This window comes from Etheostoma cragini, chromosome 19 (genome assembly GCF_013103735.1).
Source record: "Etheostoma cragini isolate CJK2018 chromosome 19, CSU_Ecrag_1.0, whole genome shotgun sequence".
In the NCBI taxonomy this organism is placed as follows: domain Eukaryota; kingdom Metazoa; phylum Chordata; class Actinopteri; order Perciformes; family Percidae; genus Etheostoma; species Etheostoma cragini.
The window spans coordinates 9,744,634-9,761,671 of record NC_048425.1 but is presented as its reverse complement, the minus strand read 5'-3'; the positions used below and the strand labels follow the sequence as shown (position 1 = coordinate 9,761,671).

General features: G+C 40.6%; 1 protein-coding gene across 6 annotated transcripts in view; it reads left to right on the top strand.

Moving 5' to 3' along the window:
- nrxn2b (neurexin 2b) overlaps positions 1-17,038 on the top strand; it is a 589,914-nt gene that overhangs the window by 303,130 nt on the left and 269,746 nt on the right. For all 6 annotated transcript variants that reach the window (XM_034856686.1, XM_034856684.1, XM_034856685.1 and 3 more), the window contains one exon: positions 236-355. In XM_034856686.1, coding sequence (XP_034712577.1) covers positions 236-355 — 120 coding nt within the window. The remainder of the gene's footprint in view (positions 1-235; positions 356-17,038) is intronic.

Below are 17,038 nucleotides of genomic sequence, written 5' to 3'. Positions count from 1 at the left end.
GTTGATTCTCTGTGGGATTCACAGTACTGGTAGTAGAAAACCAGCGGGTGCTTGAATGTAAATTTATACTGTATTTCCAAACAGAGCTTACTAAGTGTTTTCAGCTCTAATTGACAAGAGAAGGCTATACATACTATAACATGTTCCTCATTAAGTTTCTTTGCTTAATGTGTTGTCCTCCACATGAATGTCATATATTTCTGAATTGAAAACACTGCATTTGTTATGCTCTCAGGACCCAGTACCACCTGTACGGAGGAGTCTTGCTACCATCAGGGGGTGTGTCTCCAGCAGTGGGAGGGCTTCACCTGCGACTGCACCATGACGTCCTATGGAGGTTCATTTTGCAACGATCGTAAGTGAAAGTTTTTTTAACAACTGTCGTGGTTTCGTGTGTGTGTTGCTGAAGCGAGTGTCGCGGGTGGATAGCTGGTGATAGGACTGAAGTTGCACGGGCAACTTTGCAATCTGCTGCTTAAGTGGCACTCAGAGGCCACTGTTCCTTAAAGGTTTGAGAAAAATGTGTTAACATATTACTGCCAACAAGTTAAATCTTAAAATTAAAACATTAGTCAACAAGGCTGCATTACCTCACTTTAGCTGGCCCACACATTTCACTTCAAACCTTCTATCACTAACACATTATTTATAGTAATACCTAGGATTGCAAAACTCTAGAGTTCACCGTGAGATTGGCTCCTCGGTTTCTGAGGCACCGCTAACACATGCTGTGAGGAGAAAGGGTGATTAAAGTCCTGTGTCCCTGCCACGTGGTCACCTTCTGGGTGGCTGGCAGCACGGGAGTAACATTGAAAGACTTCAAGTGTTTCAGGCTTCAAGCAATATGATAATCAAAGATTTGTTCAGATGGCTATGTTGTGCAGCATTGTAAGATTTGCATATGTAGCAGAGCTTGATAATGTACAATCAGCATTCAGCACTCCGTACAGGCTTGATTTAAACAGGGGCAGAGGCAGGGTGACAGGCTAATAGATTTGTTTGCATATGTCTTTGTTTGCTTATTAAGTTGTGGGTGCAGAGTTAAGCTGTTTCACCCTCACCTTCTCTTTTTTTTTTTACCAGTCTATGATTCATTCATGATGGAGTTTATCTTTGATTGTTGTTGTGCCAGTTGCCATGTTAGCTAGACAGAATATGATTGGGACTGACAGTAAGGGGATGATTAGCAAGGCACTTCTTTTGACTCTCGGAAGACTCCAGCATGGAGAAGGAAGGCGATAATAACTGCTCTGTAGGCATGACAGCCATGCCAAGATAAGCAGAGAGAGTCCTCGCTCCTTGAGAGAGGAGAGCAAATGATCAAGAGAGTGGAGGAGAGGGGTGCTGATTCTTGCATTCGAGGTGCTATCTGCAGGGAGTGTTCGCAAGTTTTACTGTGCTGGCTGCAAAGATGACAGGTAGGGCTGTGTGCCACCGGGGAGCAGACCAACGTGTGTTCTGTGGAGAGAACTAGGAGATGTGTGTCTGTTTTGTGAGAGTGTAGAGTGGAGGAAAGGACCAGCAGACTGAACAAAAATATTGTGCAACTACGGCAAGTAAAAAAGCCAATCTGTCTGTCTGCACTAAATTGCGTCAAACTTAATGAAAGTCACACACATGTGAGAGTATCAACACTGACACCAGTTGTTGGTGAACATGCACTACTACTATAATGGGTTCATTTGCTGCTGTTAAAAGTTCACTGCCCTCCACTCGTTGTCTTATTGCAATGTTTTCTTGTTGAGGGATTGCCATACTACAGTGTAACACATCCATAGTACCTAAGAGAACATTGGATCTCCATGTGGCCAAGTTCAAAATAAGACTCCAATGGCAAACTTCTGTCAAACTTTAAGTGCACATTTGTTTTGACTAAGGAACTGCTGGAAAATGCATGGTAACTTAATGCATAAAACTGTCCAATACAAATATATAAATACAAATATATATTATATTATTATTATTACATTATATGATATCCAAATGTGTTATGCTACAGTGTGTCAGTCTCTTTCAGAGTGCATGCATTGCTATAGCTGGTTTCTATTGCTGCTTTGCTTCCTCACAGCAACTTCACATCTCCAGACCTGATCTCCAGTCTTGATTTCTGTCCGCTTGGAACTTTGAAAAACCCATTTCATCTCTTGACCGTGTGAGCCTTCCCCCGGTTTGAAAATTTGGCTCCTTCTCTTCCTTGTCTTCTCTTCCTTCTTGTGGTGTTTTCCATACTTCTTGCCACACAAGCGTACACTTGTATCCTTAAGCCTTTTTTCTGGACTTGCACAATAAACGGACCTACATTTCTCTGAACATGCCAACCTGCGGGGAATTTTCCTTGAGCCTGCTCTGAAATCTAAGGTAGGACTTATCACGTATCACCTTTTTTTTTTTTGCGCTCTTTCTTCCCTCCAGAGTAAAAGGCTTTCACCTGTTCCCTGCAAATGTGGCTTTGATTTGTCTTATACATATATGAAATAGACCACTTTGAAACTGTTTAATTCCTTGTGGAATTTATTTTACTATAGCCACACAAATCAAAGATGCTCTCTATTATACCTTTCTGCATCTGCATGCATAATAAAAATGAGGCAGGGATAAACAGGTGTATGGGTTGCATCTCTTTGTAGCTTTAAAAAGGGTTTGGATGCATGTCATCAAAAGAAGGGACAGAAACAGGGCCGGTCCCATTCTTTATCTCTCACTCAGCAGCTGTACTATGAGAAATACATTGCATGTGTATCCACACACACACACACACACCTTGTACTGTATGTAACCTTACAGTCACACACACTGTTTATACTGTCTCTCAGAGATGTGCTTCCCTTTTATTATTTCGCTTTCAAAGAAAAATAAATGGCTTAAATGGAGTAATTGCCTGTGATTTTCATTCTCTGAAGGGAATTTGAAATTAGCATTATGGATTATCCACCCTACACTGCTATGTGTGGGTGGCATTCCTCCCAGGCCATGATAGGCAAGAGGGGCCTTAGGTGTAGTGTGTGTGTGTGTGTGTGTGTGTGTGTGTGTGTGTGTGTGTGTGTGTGTGTGTGTGTGTGTGTGTGTGTGTGTGTGTGTGTGTGTGTGTGTGTGTGTGTGTGTGTGTGTGTGTGTGTGTGTGTTTGTGTGTGTGTGTGTGTGTGTGTGCGCGTGCGTGCGTGCGTGCGCGCGTGCGTGCAGTGGACTACACTGCTCTATTAAAACAACAATGTGCCTGCTAAAGAAATACTGTAACATAAAACAATTGTACACCTGCAGTTACACTAAGAGTTGAGTTTTACTTGGCAAACATTGCTTATTAGATTGTTCATTGTTCATTCATCCATTTTCCTCAGTTTAAGCCCAGTCATTTGTTTTACTCTGGGTGGAAAGGTTGTCAAAAGTATTGACACTACAGTTATTATTTATGAATGGGGTAGATATTAAACAGAGAAAAGGTCCTATTGTGCAGTATTCTTTTCAACATTGATGTTTCATCCCAGATAAACTGAGGTCATTAGTTTTTTTTTAGTACTTGCTGGCCATCAGCCAGTCATGTGTGCTGCTTGTGATATGGTGAAGGTTACTCTGTCCCCAGCAGCAGGGAACTCTTTATTAAACCTGGAATGACCTGTATTAGTTTTCTTTGCACATTTGGTTTCTGTTGCAGATATTTAATTTATTGAATCCCAGATGTACATATCTGAATAGGAGGATGAGTCACTCAGTTGTCCTTAAGTAGCTGCTTACTAAAGCGTTCCGTGAGCTCTGCATTAAGTGTCACATCATTTTCCAAAAGCTGATACAGAGTCCTCTCTACCCTGCCAAGAATTAAAGCTATTTTATAATCTAACTTGCTTAATCGTATTATTTATTGCATTTGAGTACCCCTGAATTGTTTCCAATGTCTCCAAGCGTATTGTTGCGTGCCCAAGTCACCCATTTCAGTGCCCAGGGGGTAGAAATAATGGGGACAAAATAAAGTGTGACACGTTGGGAAGCTGGTTCTAAAACAAGATTATCCCGGGGTTATCCGCTCTAGTTGATGGGGTTGATGACCACTGATTTCTTCCGGGCGTTATTAAAAGCACACTTCGATGTTCGTTGTTTTCCCTGTCATATGAAAAATTCAGTGTAGTTCTTTTTCATTTTACGAAAGGTTTAGCTTTGTTTCTTGTAAATGGTATATCAAAGACTTCTTAATTTTTTTTTGCAATTGAAAATTAAATGGACAAAATTAAAATACATTTTTCACAACATATTAGGTTTTACGTTGAACTGCATATTGTCTTGCCTTCTAAATTCCCTGATCCAGGGAACAGAACGAAATGCATCTCATATCCCACCCCCCACCACCCCCATGATTTTTTGTTTTGTTTTTACTGGCATTGCTTATTTATTGTCCACCTGACATTTCAGATAAGAAAAGACACCATTGAGGAAGCCCGGCCGTCTAACTGGCATAAATTCATATTGGAAGTGATCACCACAGTCCTGGGTTAACACTGTTGCCATATACCTGTGGATAAAGGGAAGCTGCCCGCCGCTCACTTTTGCTGAATACATTTGTCAAGTTTCTATGTGGCAATGTTGCTGAGTAGTGTGACAGTTCAAACTGTGGTGGGTGGGTGTGCTTGTGTATCTGAAGTATTTTATATAGCTTCCTATTTTGTTGAATAGTATTGTTTGCACCTCTTCAGTGACCCCTTCTGTTGGTCAGTTTGCTCTGACAGGCCTGCCACAGTTGCACTCTGGGGAGGCTAATACATGCTTGGAGGACGGAGCAGGTACAAATGAAATGTGGCATTTCTTCTTTTTACACATAGTCTATTGACCTTGGCAGCCATATTTAAACACCGGTACTTTCAAACTGTATTTAGTGTCAAATGTATCTCTTTTTCAAAACCTCGTCTTCTTTTCTGTTCTCATCAACAGCAGAAACATCTGGTGCTATTACACTGAAAAACACTGGCAATTGAAACTGGAGGTTGAGGAACATACTGTACCATTACGTTGATGCACACAGATGCATTTTAGGCACAACACATAGAAAAAAAACTGTCTTGTACCCCCCTCTTACACGCGCACGCACACACACACACACACACCCATACACCAGAGAGAGCATTAGTTATTCAGCAGCAGCCAGCGGTGATTGACTGGTCTATTTGTCTCTGCGTAGCGTATAAGTGGGCCACTTGGTATTCTGCCTTATTCATCTGGAACCAGCTCAGACAGAGTTGCTGTGTAAGTGTGTGCGGTACGAGGGCTTTGTTTCTCACTTGCGCGCTCTCTCATTCTCTGTTCATGTGAGTGAGAGAGAAAACAAGAGGGAGAGGCACAGCAAGGGAGATGCTGGGAGGAGCAGGCTGTGTCTGTGCAAGTCTTTGTTTAACTGTAAGCATTTGCCGGGCGTTAGCACAACATGGGCATGTATACAATGAATCCAGCTGCTGGTGCATAGTGCTGCCAGGCATACTAATTGAGCGCAGAGGTCCAGTGTTTGCAGCACTGCTGATTTCAATCTCCCTCCCCCTCAATCTTTCATCTTAATTTCTGTTTTTCTCCATAGAGTGCTGCACAAATGATTTCTAACCCAGAAATTAGTTTCTATCCCCGTGGTGTAGATCACTTTTTGCCCAACGTTAGCATTTTACATCTGGCGATTGCATTTACGCTTCTAAAATAATGAAAGTGTTGTGCATTTGTGAAGACCATCTTGCTCAACATTTCTGAAATGATTCAAAGTCCAATGGAAAAATCTCTTTGGCTTTTTGTCGAGGGACCAAGGGCAATACAAGTCTTTGTTTGCTTATACAAAATGTCATTCCTGCAGCACCCTATTACCTCTCAGTCAACCAGTTTACCTACCATGCATATTGAAGAGACTTAATAAGTACAAATGTGTGCCAATGTAATATTTTATGCCCATTTGGAAACTCTACATTGGATCAAAAGTTAGGCTTTTGGTCCATATTGGTTGAAAATAGACCTTATGTTTTGAGTGTGCATTTACTGTTTATTGAGTCCTTTATTCCATTGGAGAGCCATAACACAAAGTGAATTGATTTCAACAATTCTAAAGAACTAAGTGCAGCTCATTAAATGTTTTCTTAGCCTACTGTTAATGCTTAATATGCTTGATAGGTTTTAACAGGCACTCGTCATGCCTAGCCCCTCTGGTATTTTCTCCTAAACAAATTTAAATGAAACCTTATAACTGAAATGCATTCACTCTCATCCTGACCGGCAACTCTATAGGTAATCATTTGCTCAGTACATTGCTTGAAATGAAGAAGAAAAAGGGGGGAGGAATCAAAGATAGCTAGTGGTCTCTGGAGCAAAATAGCCTGATGAATCCAGCTTTACTGTGAGTGTAATGCACTTAGTTTAGGCTTAACATCGATTGTCAAGCCGCTTGTTGTGATGAAGGTCACACTAGTTTCAACATGGACTCAGTGCTCAACACAGCGTGGATCAGGACACACTTACGGGCAGGCTTTAGCCCTCTCAGATTCTCATCACCAGCTGAAATCACTCAGGCCAAACTCAGGATGAATGAGTAAGTAGAGCTGCAAACCTCTGTGAAAAAGAAGAAAAAAACCTCCCCTCCAACCCCCTGATCCAATAAGGGAAATCTGTTTTTGACCCAGAAGCCCGCTAAAAGAAAGATAAGAATGGCATAAAAGCCAACTCATGGAAGGTGTCTGGCTATCTTTCTCATATTCTCTTCAACTCATTGTTTTTTGTTGATTGTTGTTATCCACCCCTCCCACCTCTTCCGTGGCTCCCATCTTCTCTCCGCGCCGTTTGCCAGCCGGCCCCAAAGAGCTGCTACCCGTACCTAGAAAATAACCAGCACCTCATTAGGCCAGAAACGCAGTGTGAATCCTGAATAATCACTCTGCTTGCTTTTTTTCATGCCCATAAACACACACACACACACACACAAAAGTTTCAATTTTTCAGTTGTGGGCTGCTCCATAAATGAGATGGAGAGAGACCGGGAAAGTAGCTATCTTTCCATTTACAGACACAGCGAGTGAAAACATGGGCAGAGAGATGAGAGGATGGATGGAAAGCAGTGAAAAGAAAAGAGTGCTAGTAAGGAATGAAAGTGGTTGGGCATGCAAGGCAATTTTGGCTCTCCCAAAAGTGGGCAGTGCTAAGCCCATTGGACTTTAGTCAATATGTCAAGAGCTTGAAGGGGATTGGTTGAGGATGAACGGCCATATTCTGTGCCCTGTGGTGCTGAGGGCTGTAGGTGAAAGTAATAGTTTGGCTTGACACACAGTATATGGCTTTAGCTTTTCGCTGGTATTAATTAAGTTTCAGTGTGCCAATTTTCAAGACCCCCAGTATATGGACAGCAGAAGTGAAGATATATCTCACCCACAAAAACATTATTAGTGTTGATCATATTTTCAAAACTGTCAGTGCTAAAGTCCTTTAACTTTAGCTATGGCAGGTAAGCCAGACATCTGCCTGTTTCTTTCGGTTAGCCTACCTAAAAAACTTCTTGGATGATTTTTTTTTACTTAGTGTTGAACTAGCGAAGATTTTCCTCTCATTGCTTGGTTTAATTAAAAACGTGGAGAGCTTTTTAACCACGATGTGCCTGAAAGGACAATTAATGGGGCTCTGTAATTGCTGGGGGACCACTTCAGATACTTGCAAGCGTTACCAAAAACCTTTCCCCGTATGATTCAATAAGAACAAGAGAGGTGGGAGGGATATCTGTGCGTATGTGTGTGGACTTGGGAAAATATTAGAGCGGGGGGGATGAACAGGGCAAAGCAATTATTTTTTACTGGTGCTCAGATAACATTTTGCTCAGATCACATCCATTCTTTTGACGCTTTGTAAATAGCACCAATGCACATCTGACTACTGTCAATATTCTGGACCTGATTGAATTCAGTGGAGCAAATGTACTTGTAAATACAATACACACCTGCAGTCAAACGTGACTTGGATAGATGTACTTTGTGTGTGTGAGTGTGTCAATTTTGATTGCGATCAGTGTTAGCATGGTGCAGATGAAAGTCACCGCCAGGCTCTAATAGGCTTTCAGCTGTCTCATTGTTTATCCATTCCCAGTCTTTTTCTTACTTGCTCTGACTCATGGTCGAAAAGGATGGATTTGTTAATGTGTGTATGTGTGTATATATATGTGTGTGTGTGTGTGTGTGTGTGTGTGTATATATATATATATATATATATATATATATATATATATATATATATATATATATAGTATGAATGTATGTATACAGAATGTATATATTTAGTTTTTTCATACCATTTATTGTCCTCAACTTTAGTTTTCTCAAGATGTTATAGTTGTGACAACATAAGATTTGTTCTTTTAACGGGTGCTCCAAAAAAAAGGCTGAATAATGACTGATATTTGATATAGGTAAGTTGGTGCAACATGTGTTGGATTGTACATTTGCAATTAATCATTTTTTTTTATAATTTGTATGGCAAGCTTTTAGCTATGCCCTATTGTTGTTGGAAGTATGGGACTGGAGAAGAGGCTCAGCTTTAGAAGAAGGTGTCATCTTTGCTGGCACAAATAACCGCTAATACAAGCAGAAGTAGAAATTATCCCTGTGAGTGCTGACCACCTGAAATAATAGCTGGTGCTTTAGGGATGACTGAACTGCCAGAATGCATTACATATTGGAAAGCACTGTCCGCACATAGGATTTGTTGGGAGAAAATACTGCTATGTCAGACAGTCAAATTCCCTTATAATTTGTCTCGCTCTCTACGTGTCTGCAAACACACAGTAAACTCTGCTGAGAATGTCAGTGTTTCCTTAGGGAATCAGGGCGGTGAAGACCTTTACTCAAGTTGACGTGGTAGATCATCAGGATTGACACGTATGCACATACACGCACACACACAAACGCACATCTTTCCTGTATTTATCCCCGTGTGGTTTGGGCTGTCGATAAGCTGACAGTCTCCTCTTCACCTTGTCTTCCCTGTACATCCTGTCCTTTCCCTCAACTCCCATCACACTCTTTGTAGCAACTGTCCCTTTCATAAAATAACTCTTGATTTTGACAATTGGAAGCGTCTATCCCACACTGGCAATATTGTCTGTTCTAAGTGTCTCACTTCAAAGCTCACATTTCATTACAATAGATGAGCTTATGGTCATCACATTTTTGGGTGGAAACACATTGTCAATCAGTTTTTCCCTCGTTCACTCATTTGTGAATGGGAACATCAAGACAAGACTTTGGAAGCTCTGTGTAGAGGTGGCAGAGTTATCTCCAGTTATGTTAAAATGGTTAAAATATCAGCATAACAGATGTCAGATTAGATCAGAGCTATGGATTAAATATTAGGTCATTTCTAGTTGGTGTACTCAGAAATGTTGTACACCTACATTCTTAATTGAATACTTCCTGCCATTGTTAGAGGTGATGATAAAGTATTTGAAATCACCAATTATAAACAGAAAATATTTTCTTTTTGGAGTTGGAGACAAGAAGATCCATACACAAGCAAGGTACTCTGGGAAAACTAATATAGATTGAGGTTCTTGTTAAAAGATGTAATAAACAGGCACTGCATGTCCATGGACTCTTATAGGTTCCTTTAGCAAGAGTCCTACACCTGCATATTCTCGGGAAATAAAAATTGATTTTGTGTTAGCTAGAAACTTAAAAACGGGTTTTAAAAACATGCACTTCATTTGAAGCTAATATGTAAGTCATTAGACCTTTATTCCTCCACACTAGCTTTTTTCAATAGCAATAGGCATTGCTGTAAGGTTGCAGTTAAGTTGAGGTTAAGCACCCAAGTTTGACTAAAAAGCACTCTTTGGGAACTGGATGGACCATTTTTCTGGATGTAATGTCTCAAACAGCCAGTACATTTGATCAGGCATGTCAGTGAAATGTCTACTTCATGATGAACATGTCTGTTAGGAGTAACCGCTTGATGATAAACGATTAAACAGGACAATCCTAACTAGACACAACAAGAGCAAAAATGAAACTGGATATTAGTAATAATATTAGACGAGGTGCTATCATGGTGTTGTAGAGGGTTATGGACAGGTACAGTTGGTAGCCTTCTGTAATAGGAAAATAGGGCGTATAAAAGGACGGCATTTTTCATATCAAATTTTTACTAATTGAATGGGAAGTTGGTCCACCCATGCAAGTGTCGCAATTGTATGGTGAAGTGGTAATCAGCAGACTTTATGTCCATGTCACTCTTTTCTTGTGCAAGTATGTTGATGTTGAGTGTAGGACATGTGTATATGTACTTACAGTCAAATCAGAGGCATCAGTGTAATGTGAACAGACTCCCTCCTTAGCATTGGCCGTTCTATGTTGTACTCTGTTGGTCCTAAGCTACCCTCACATCCTCCCCTATGTCCCTGGAACCAGTAATGGAATTCCCCAAGCGGAAACGCAGTGGTCATTTCCAAGCGGGCCTGAATCAGCTAGCTAGTGAGGTGATAAATGATGGCGACTAAACAGGGCGATAAATCAGCAGTATCCCGCTCCTCTTCCCTAAAGAATTAATATACATAGAAGTGCATTTCACTCTCATAGGCCGTGACATTTTAATAGATTTTCTTTTGCCTTTTTTTTTGCCTTTCACCCCAAACTGTTTTGCTAAAGCACTGTGTGGAATTTTATATAATTTTGGGGTTATTACGATGTGCGCAGGGAGTCATCTTTCAGATTTTTCTTCACTGCTGTGACAAAACTGTATTATGAAACCGAACCTTCAGTATATGCGCTCTGCTGTTTGCTTTTTATCAAGACATTTTAGCTAATGAAGGTATATAGACCTGGTATAGATGCTATTGGGCCTCAGCATTACTATACTAGAATGTGCTGAATGTGAATGAGTTGAGTCTCTCAATATTACAATGTGTTAGTTTTTCTGTACTCCAACGGATGACATGGGGGCAAGTCAAGTACAGATGAGAGAAACCGAGAGAAAGAGAGCAAAAGATGATGTAGACAGAGAGAGAGGATTTCAAAGCCCCCCTTTCTTAGCTGTCGAGGCAACGTATTACTTTGACAGTTTAACTGAATAAACAAGTCCCATCACTATTCGACACGAGAAGCTGTTTACGTTTTCATTGTATTTTTATATTACTGAAGTTCAGATGCTTTTACTATAGGCAGTGACTGACTTTGTAAGGCATCATTAATAATATTCATTGATGATATCAGATCAATAATGTACCCATGCAGCACCCCCACAGCTGCACTATATCAAACTTAGATCAATAGATATATTTTCTGTTGCTGTATCTCTCTTTGGTTTATTTTTAGTGCTCTGTTTTTGCAACTATAAAAGTACAAATCTTCCTTTTTTCATTATATTGCTGTGCCCAATTATCAGCATCAAACATTTTAATTGAGTCACACTTGCCCCACAGTATTCACAATTTTAACTCTTTATTCATATTATCTATATCATTAATATCAAAGCAATTGCGTAGTTACAGCCAAGTCTTTTCAGTCATTGAAAACATAAAGCAGCGCTGATGTTATTGTTTTTGTTGTCTACACATGTGGCCCTGCTGTAGCCTAGTAGCTGTATCCGTGTAGCTGCTACCAGCTCTGTACTTCATGCACTCACAGGCAGATAGACTGATATATATATATATGGTATTTATATAATTTTATTATTTTAAGGCCAAAAATGGATAGTTATTTTGTTTGCTGAACTGTATTGCAATGTACATACAGTGCAATATAGTTATATTTCTATGCCTCGGCATCGGCGACGGCTGTGGCCAGAAGCATTATCTTTTGGGGTTGTCCTTCTGTCCCATTCTTGTGCACACGATATCACAGGACTCCATTGAAAGAATTTTTTCAAGTTTGCTATTTGGAAGTATGAACTGATTTGATTTTGATGCATTGCATTTTTGGCCATAATTCAACAATTCCTGGGCTAATAATCACGTTTCTAAATGTCATCATTTATATCCAAAAGGTCAAAGGACCCCATAAAGTCCTGCAAAGATGCGTAACTCAGGAACAAAAGGGGAGACATCGTGTCGGATACTGAATTGGTGACATTATGGTGTGGTGATTTAATTGATCTTCTGTGCTGTCGGATTGAAGATGTTTGAAACATCCAGGTTTTGCCACGAAATGCACTTCTTTAAATTCCTTTATTTTTATTAAAGTCTTTACTACATATATTATCAGTCTGGATCAAAATGGATGTAAACTACAACTTGACTGGTTGGCGGAGGCATTCAACCGCAAGACAGTAATTCTAGTTTTTTTTTTTTTTTACATTTTCCACCATTGGAAAAGTTTGTGTGCAGATATTATAAATTATCTTTATTGTTACATTAGCTATACAAACTTACATAGAGGTGCAGGTAGCACACAGTTTCAGGACTTTGCTATCTTATACAGATCCAATATTCAATTTTCTTGGTGTGTTGAACTTGTTCACACTATCTCCTAATTTCTGCTTCACTCTTTTTAAAAATTTGGAAATAGTTTGAAAACTAACCCGAGAATTGTGTATCTTCTGTATGTTTTGCACTTTCTTTCTCTCACACGTACACACACACACACACACAAACACAGACCATTAAGTCTACCCCACAGTGCATCTGAGGAGGGTCGGGGATCGATCAAGGCCAGGCATATGAGCATAACAAAGTAGACAAGTGTCCTTGAGCAGAGCAGAAACCACATGAATAACCACCAGCAATGACAAGGTACGGCGTTCTGACTGAAGCTGAAAATGCTGCTTTGTAGCATTGATAATACATGTGTTTCAGCACATTTGTTTTCCGGCACGCATCGGAGAATCAAGAATTTTAATTGCGTTTGGGATGCGGAGGAAGATGCAGCTGAAGCATTGGGCCTGTCTCCAGGAATCATCTTGTTGCTGAATACTCTCTACACTCTGCTTTCTTTCTGACTGATTACTCACTACAGATGCATCTTGTGTTCTCCAACTTTTTTGCTCACTTGACCTGCTTGAAATAAGCTGCGATTTCCCCACTCCCCTGTCTCCAACCCTGTGCTTTGCACATCCTGTATTATTCATAGCAATGCTGTTCTTTGTAAATAAGAGTAGCTTAGGCTGCCCAGTTAGCTGGCGTGTATCTGAGGCGACCACAGGCAACCCTGACAAAGCATTTCCACTGTGAAAGCTTTCAAAGCAGAGGTGGGTGGAAACTTAGCAGAGTGACACATTGAAACAAAATGCTATATCATCAATAGGGCTACAGCCCCACCACATACAGAGCATACAGGAATCCCTAGTCAACTTTGGTTCAACAATGTTTACCACCACCCCTAAAAATGGTAAATAAAAGTGCTTACAGCAGCAATGTCGTCTGTCTGTGTTGTGCTAATTCATGTGAATGCTTCTTTGTTTTCTTAATTCATTCCATTTACTCAAGAGAACTTCTGATATTTTAAAATGCAGGTGTGTTGGAGACCGTTCTATAGAATTGTTATTCTATAGTGAGAATAGTTAGCCTGGATGCCAGCCAAAGTTAGCCCTGCACACAACATTTGAGGTCAGGAAGTGTGGTCTGGATCCGTCTGTGCTCAAACCAGAGCTGTTCGGACCAATGAAATTGTCAGGGCGGGCTTTACACAATGATGGACAAACGATCAACAGTAACCGTATTAACCACGGCACCGAAGAGTGCTTGGGTTGAATATGTTTGTAACAAATATGGATGCCGCTGGAGAATTGAGATCAAGCCTCAAGGAACTGCTCCATGTCTTAAAGCAGCTGTGGGCTTAGTGGCCAACGGTGGAATTGCACCCATCTGACCCAGAAAGACTTTTCCCATAGACTTTGCATGGCAAAAGAAACTTCGATATTTCAGCGGATAATTGCTTTTTGTGGGTACATCAACTTACTTATTCACTAGTAACTAAATCCAGAGTTGTCAAACTAGGCATAGACCCACGGGACTGCTTCACCTCGCACTGTGCATGCTCATATGACGGTTCTCCCGAGGTGCTGTAGCTGTAATAATAGATGTATTTAATGTTGTAATTCACTGTGTTCTCTATTAATACACCCAGGGTATTATCTTATGATACATTGAAGTATTGATGTATGCTGTACAACCTGTAACGTCAGTAGAGTTTTCACCACCTGTCATCTAAACTAGTTCTTTCCTATTGTTTTTTAAATCAACAGAGACTTCTGTAGCAGAGACTGTAGACTGTAGACTTGGCTGAGCAGTACCCTTATTTCACATAGTGGTCTGTTTTTCAGCCGGGCAATCATTTTGTAGTATGCCATTAACATCTGTGGTTCTTTCTATCATGGCTGCCACACTTGTTGTCGGAAGTCTGAAAAACCTGATCTGCAGAGTCAGAAAACGGGGGCACTCCAACTTTAGTGGCAGCTGGTTTGACCACAGAGATGCGTGAGACAGTGCGCTTGATCTCAGTCTTTAATCAGCCGGCTCCAGTGCTTTTCTGGTGGTCCAGAGGAAGTTACAGCATCGCTGCGGCCGTCAGATTGTTTGGGGGTGATCTTTTTCAAAGAACTTAAAAATGTATGACTGCTTTTTTTTTTTCTTCAGTGCACAGTTCTTGTGTGTTATGCTTAAGTGACAAACATGTGCCTTCTTTGAAAGAAAAAACACCTGTGAAGAGATAAACAATCTAATCAAATAATATCACAACATTTGGAAAAACATGATTTGAACTCAATTTGGTTGAGGGACTTTATTTCAACTGTAAATGTCAAGTATATTTCTATCTATATATTTATGTATTATGAAAAACGAATGAATGAAATCAATAATTCCTCATCGGTCAGGCAGGGCGAGAGACTGATAGGCTTGGCGGGCCATCCCCCAACATAATGTTAGGGGAAATGCTGACAAAGATTGCCCTTCCCCTTGCCCTTCCCCTTCCTGTTCCATGAATGAACAGGCTGGAGAGTAACTGTCCAGCTACCCAAAGGGGTGATGAATTAAAAACCACTTATAGTGCTGGGATTAGCCCGAGGACTGTTTAAAACCCACTGAAATGCTGTGTACAAAAAGACAGAGATGAGTTAGAATTTTTTTTTTATCTCTCTCTCTTTCTACTATTGCACCCCTTACTTCTCTCCCCCAACACACACACCAGCACCACCACCCATGTTCCTACAGTTAAATGTAGCTGTTCTAATTCCTATTGCCACCCTCTGCTCTCTGCCAAGAGCACTAGCTTGGTCTTACTCCCCCCTCACCATGTCCCTTGTTATCCATTACAATGTGGTATTGGCATACATGTAACAGTATCTGTAGCCTATGTAGCCAGTGCACTGTAAGTGTTTATGTAAATTACTCTACCTCATTAATAAAGGACCTGGGTTACTGCATATTAACCTCACATTCAACCTTTGTCATGTATTGGCAGATCATGCACTATATAAAGATGCATGGGTATGAATGTATTGGAAATGGTAATTGAGTTTAAAGTTAAAATGACATTAGATCATGCAATGCATTATCTCTTGCCCATTATACCGGAATGTAATGTTACGAAGTAATACACATTTTATTTATCTGTGTATTTATGGAAAATCATAAAATACTGCATTTAATCAATTAAAAAATGCCCCTTTGCTTTTCCTCGCTAAAGGTTAGCTCGTCTTTCCGATCACAGACCCCTAAATTGGCCTATCTTTGGTACTTGCAACAGATGCAGCATGTATGAGTAGACTGCATACAGGCCTTAAGTGTGTTTTTATCTAAAATCCCATCAGCGTGACTCTCCTCGGTGTACAACTGTGCACACAAGCTCATGGCCATACCCTCCCTTTGCACACACACACAAACACACAGGCTGATAAATATTGCATCCCCCTATTTTGTGTCACTCCACTCCCTGGAGAGAGGCCTGTATTGACAGGCAGCACAGCTTTGGTTGATCAATAGTTTCTCTTTTTCTCTACCTCTCTCTTTCTGTCTCTCGCTCGCCACACGTCACATGCATATCTGCTCCCTGTTCTCCCTCTGATCTTCTAGCTGAATTACTTCTCTCATCTTGAGCATATAGCCAGAATCCACCAAAGCACTAATCATTCTCATTTGGTTTCGTTTTTGATCAATTACCCAGTGGTCCTGCATGTTGGAAGCTGACGGGAAGGCAGGCGAGGGGAGTCCTCTGCATTTGATTGTATATCACAGAAAGTTCCATTGGCAAGGTGCACGGTGCCTCAACCCTGATTTGCACAGGCAGGCACCATCAGCGGCACAATAATGTGCTGCTGGGAAAAGGCCAAAAGGTTGCATGAAACCATTTAAGTACAGCTAGATTGAACACAGCTGCAATGCTCTGTAGCTCACGCTCCTATGAAAATAAAACTGAAAAATACTGGGATTATTATATGCCTCTCCTAGTTTATACATATTCAAAAACAATGTTTGTCTTATCTCGCCATTCAAAATGACTCCAGTACTGAAATGTCTTGACTCAGTAGAATCTATGATTGCTGAATTGACGTCATGTCATCCGTGCTGATAATATAATTACTGCTACTACAGCTGGTAAACTAGGGTAAAGAAAGGGTTTAAAGCTTGAGTGATTTCTCAGAGCTACTACAGCTGGAGTTGTTGTTCATTTGTGATTGGAAGTGTATGTTTTCTGTCTCTGTGAATCCTCAAATGATTTGGCTTTTAGTGTGTTAAGGGCTTTCCGTTGACATAAAGTGTAGTTTGGATCAATTCCACAATAAAAATGTAATGAATCAAGGGTTCAGTTATTATACCAAAGAGGTAAGCGCAAGAGTCTTTTAATTAAAGGCCAACATTGGCAAAATGATGTAGTGGTCGGCTTTAGAATATAGTACAAAAGAGCATGGATGAGGCAGGGATAAACAGGGAATGTAGAATAAGAAGTGCAGGCCAACAGGTCCCCCCGGCGGGCCCGACCACAGCTTTGTGTAAATACATGGCAGCAGTGAACAGCAGAGAGAGGAGACTCACACTCTGAAGCAAGGAAGCTGGTCGTTTTAAAAAGCTAAAACACCAGGGATGGTATTACCTCCCATCCTTGTTTTATTGTTGGAAGTT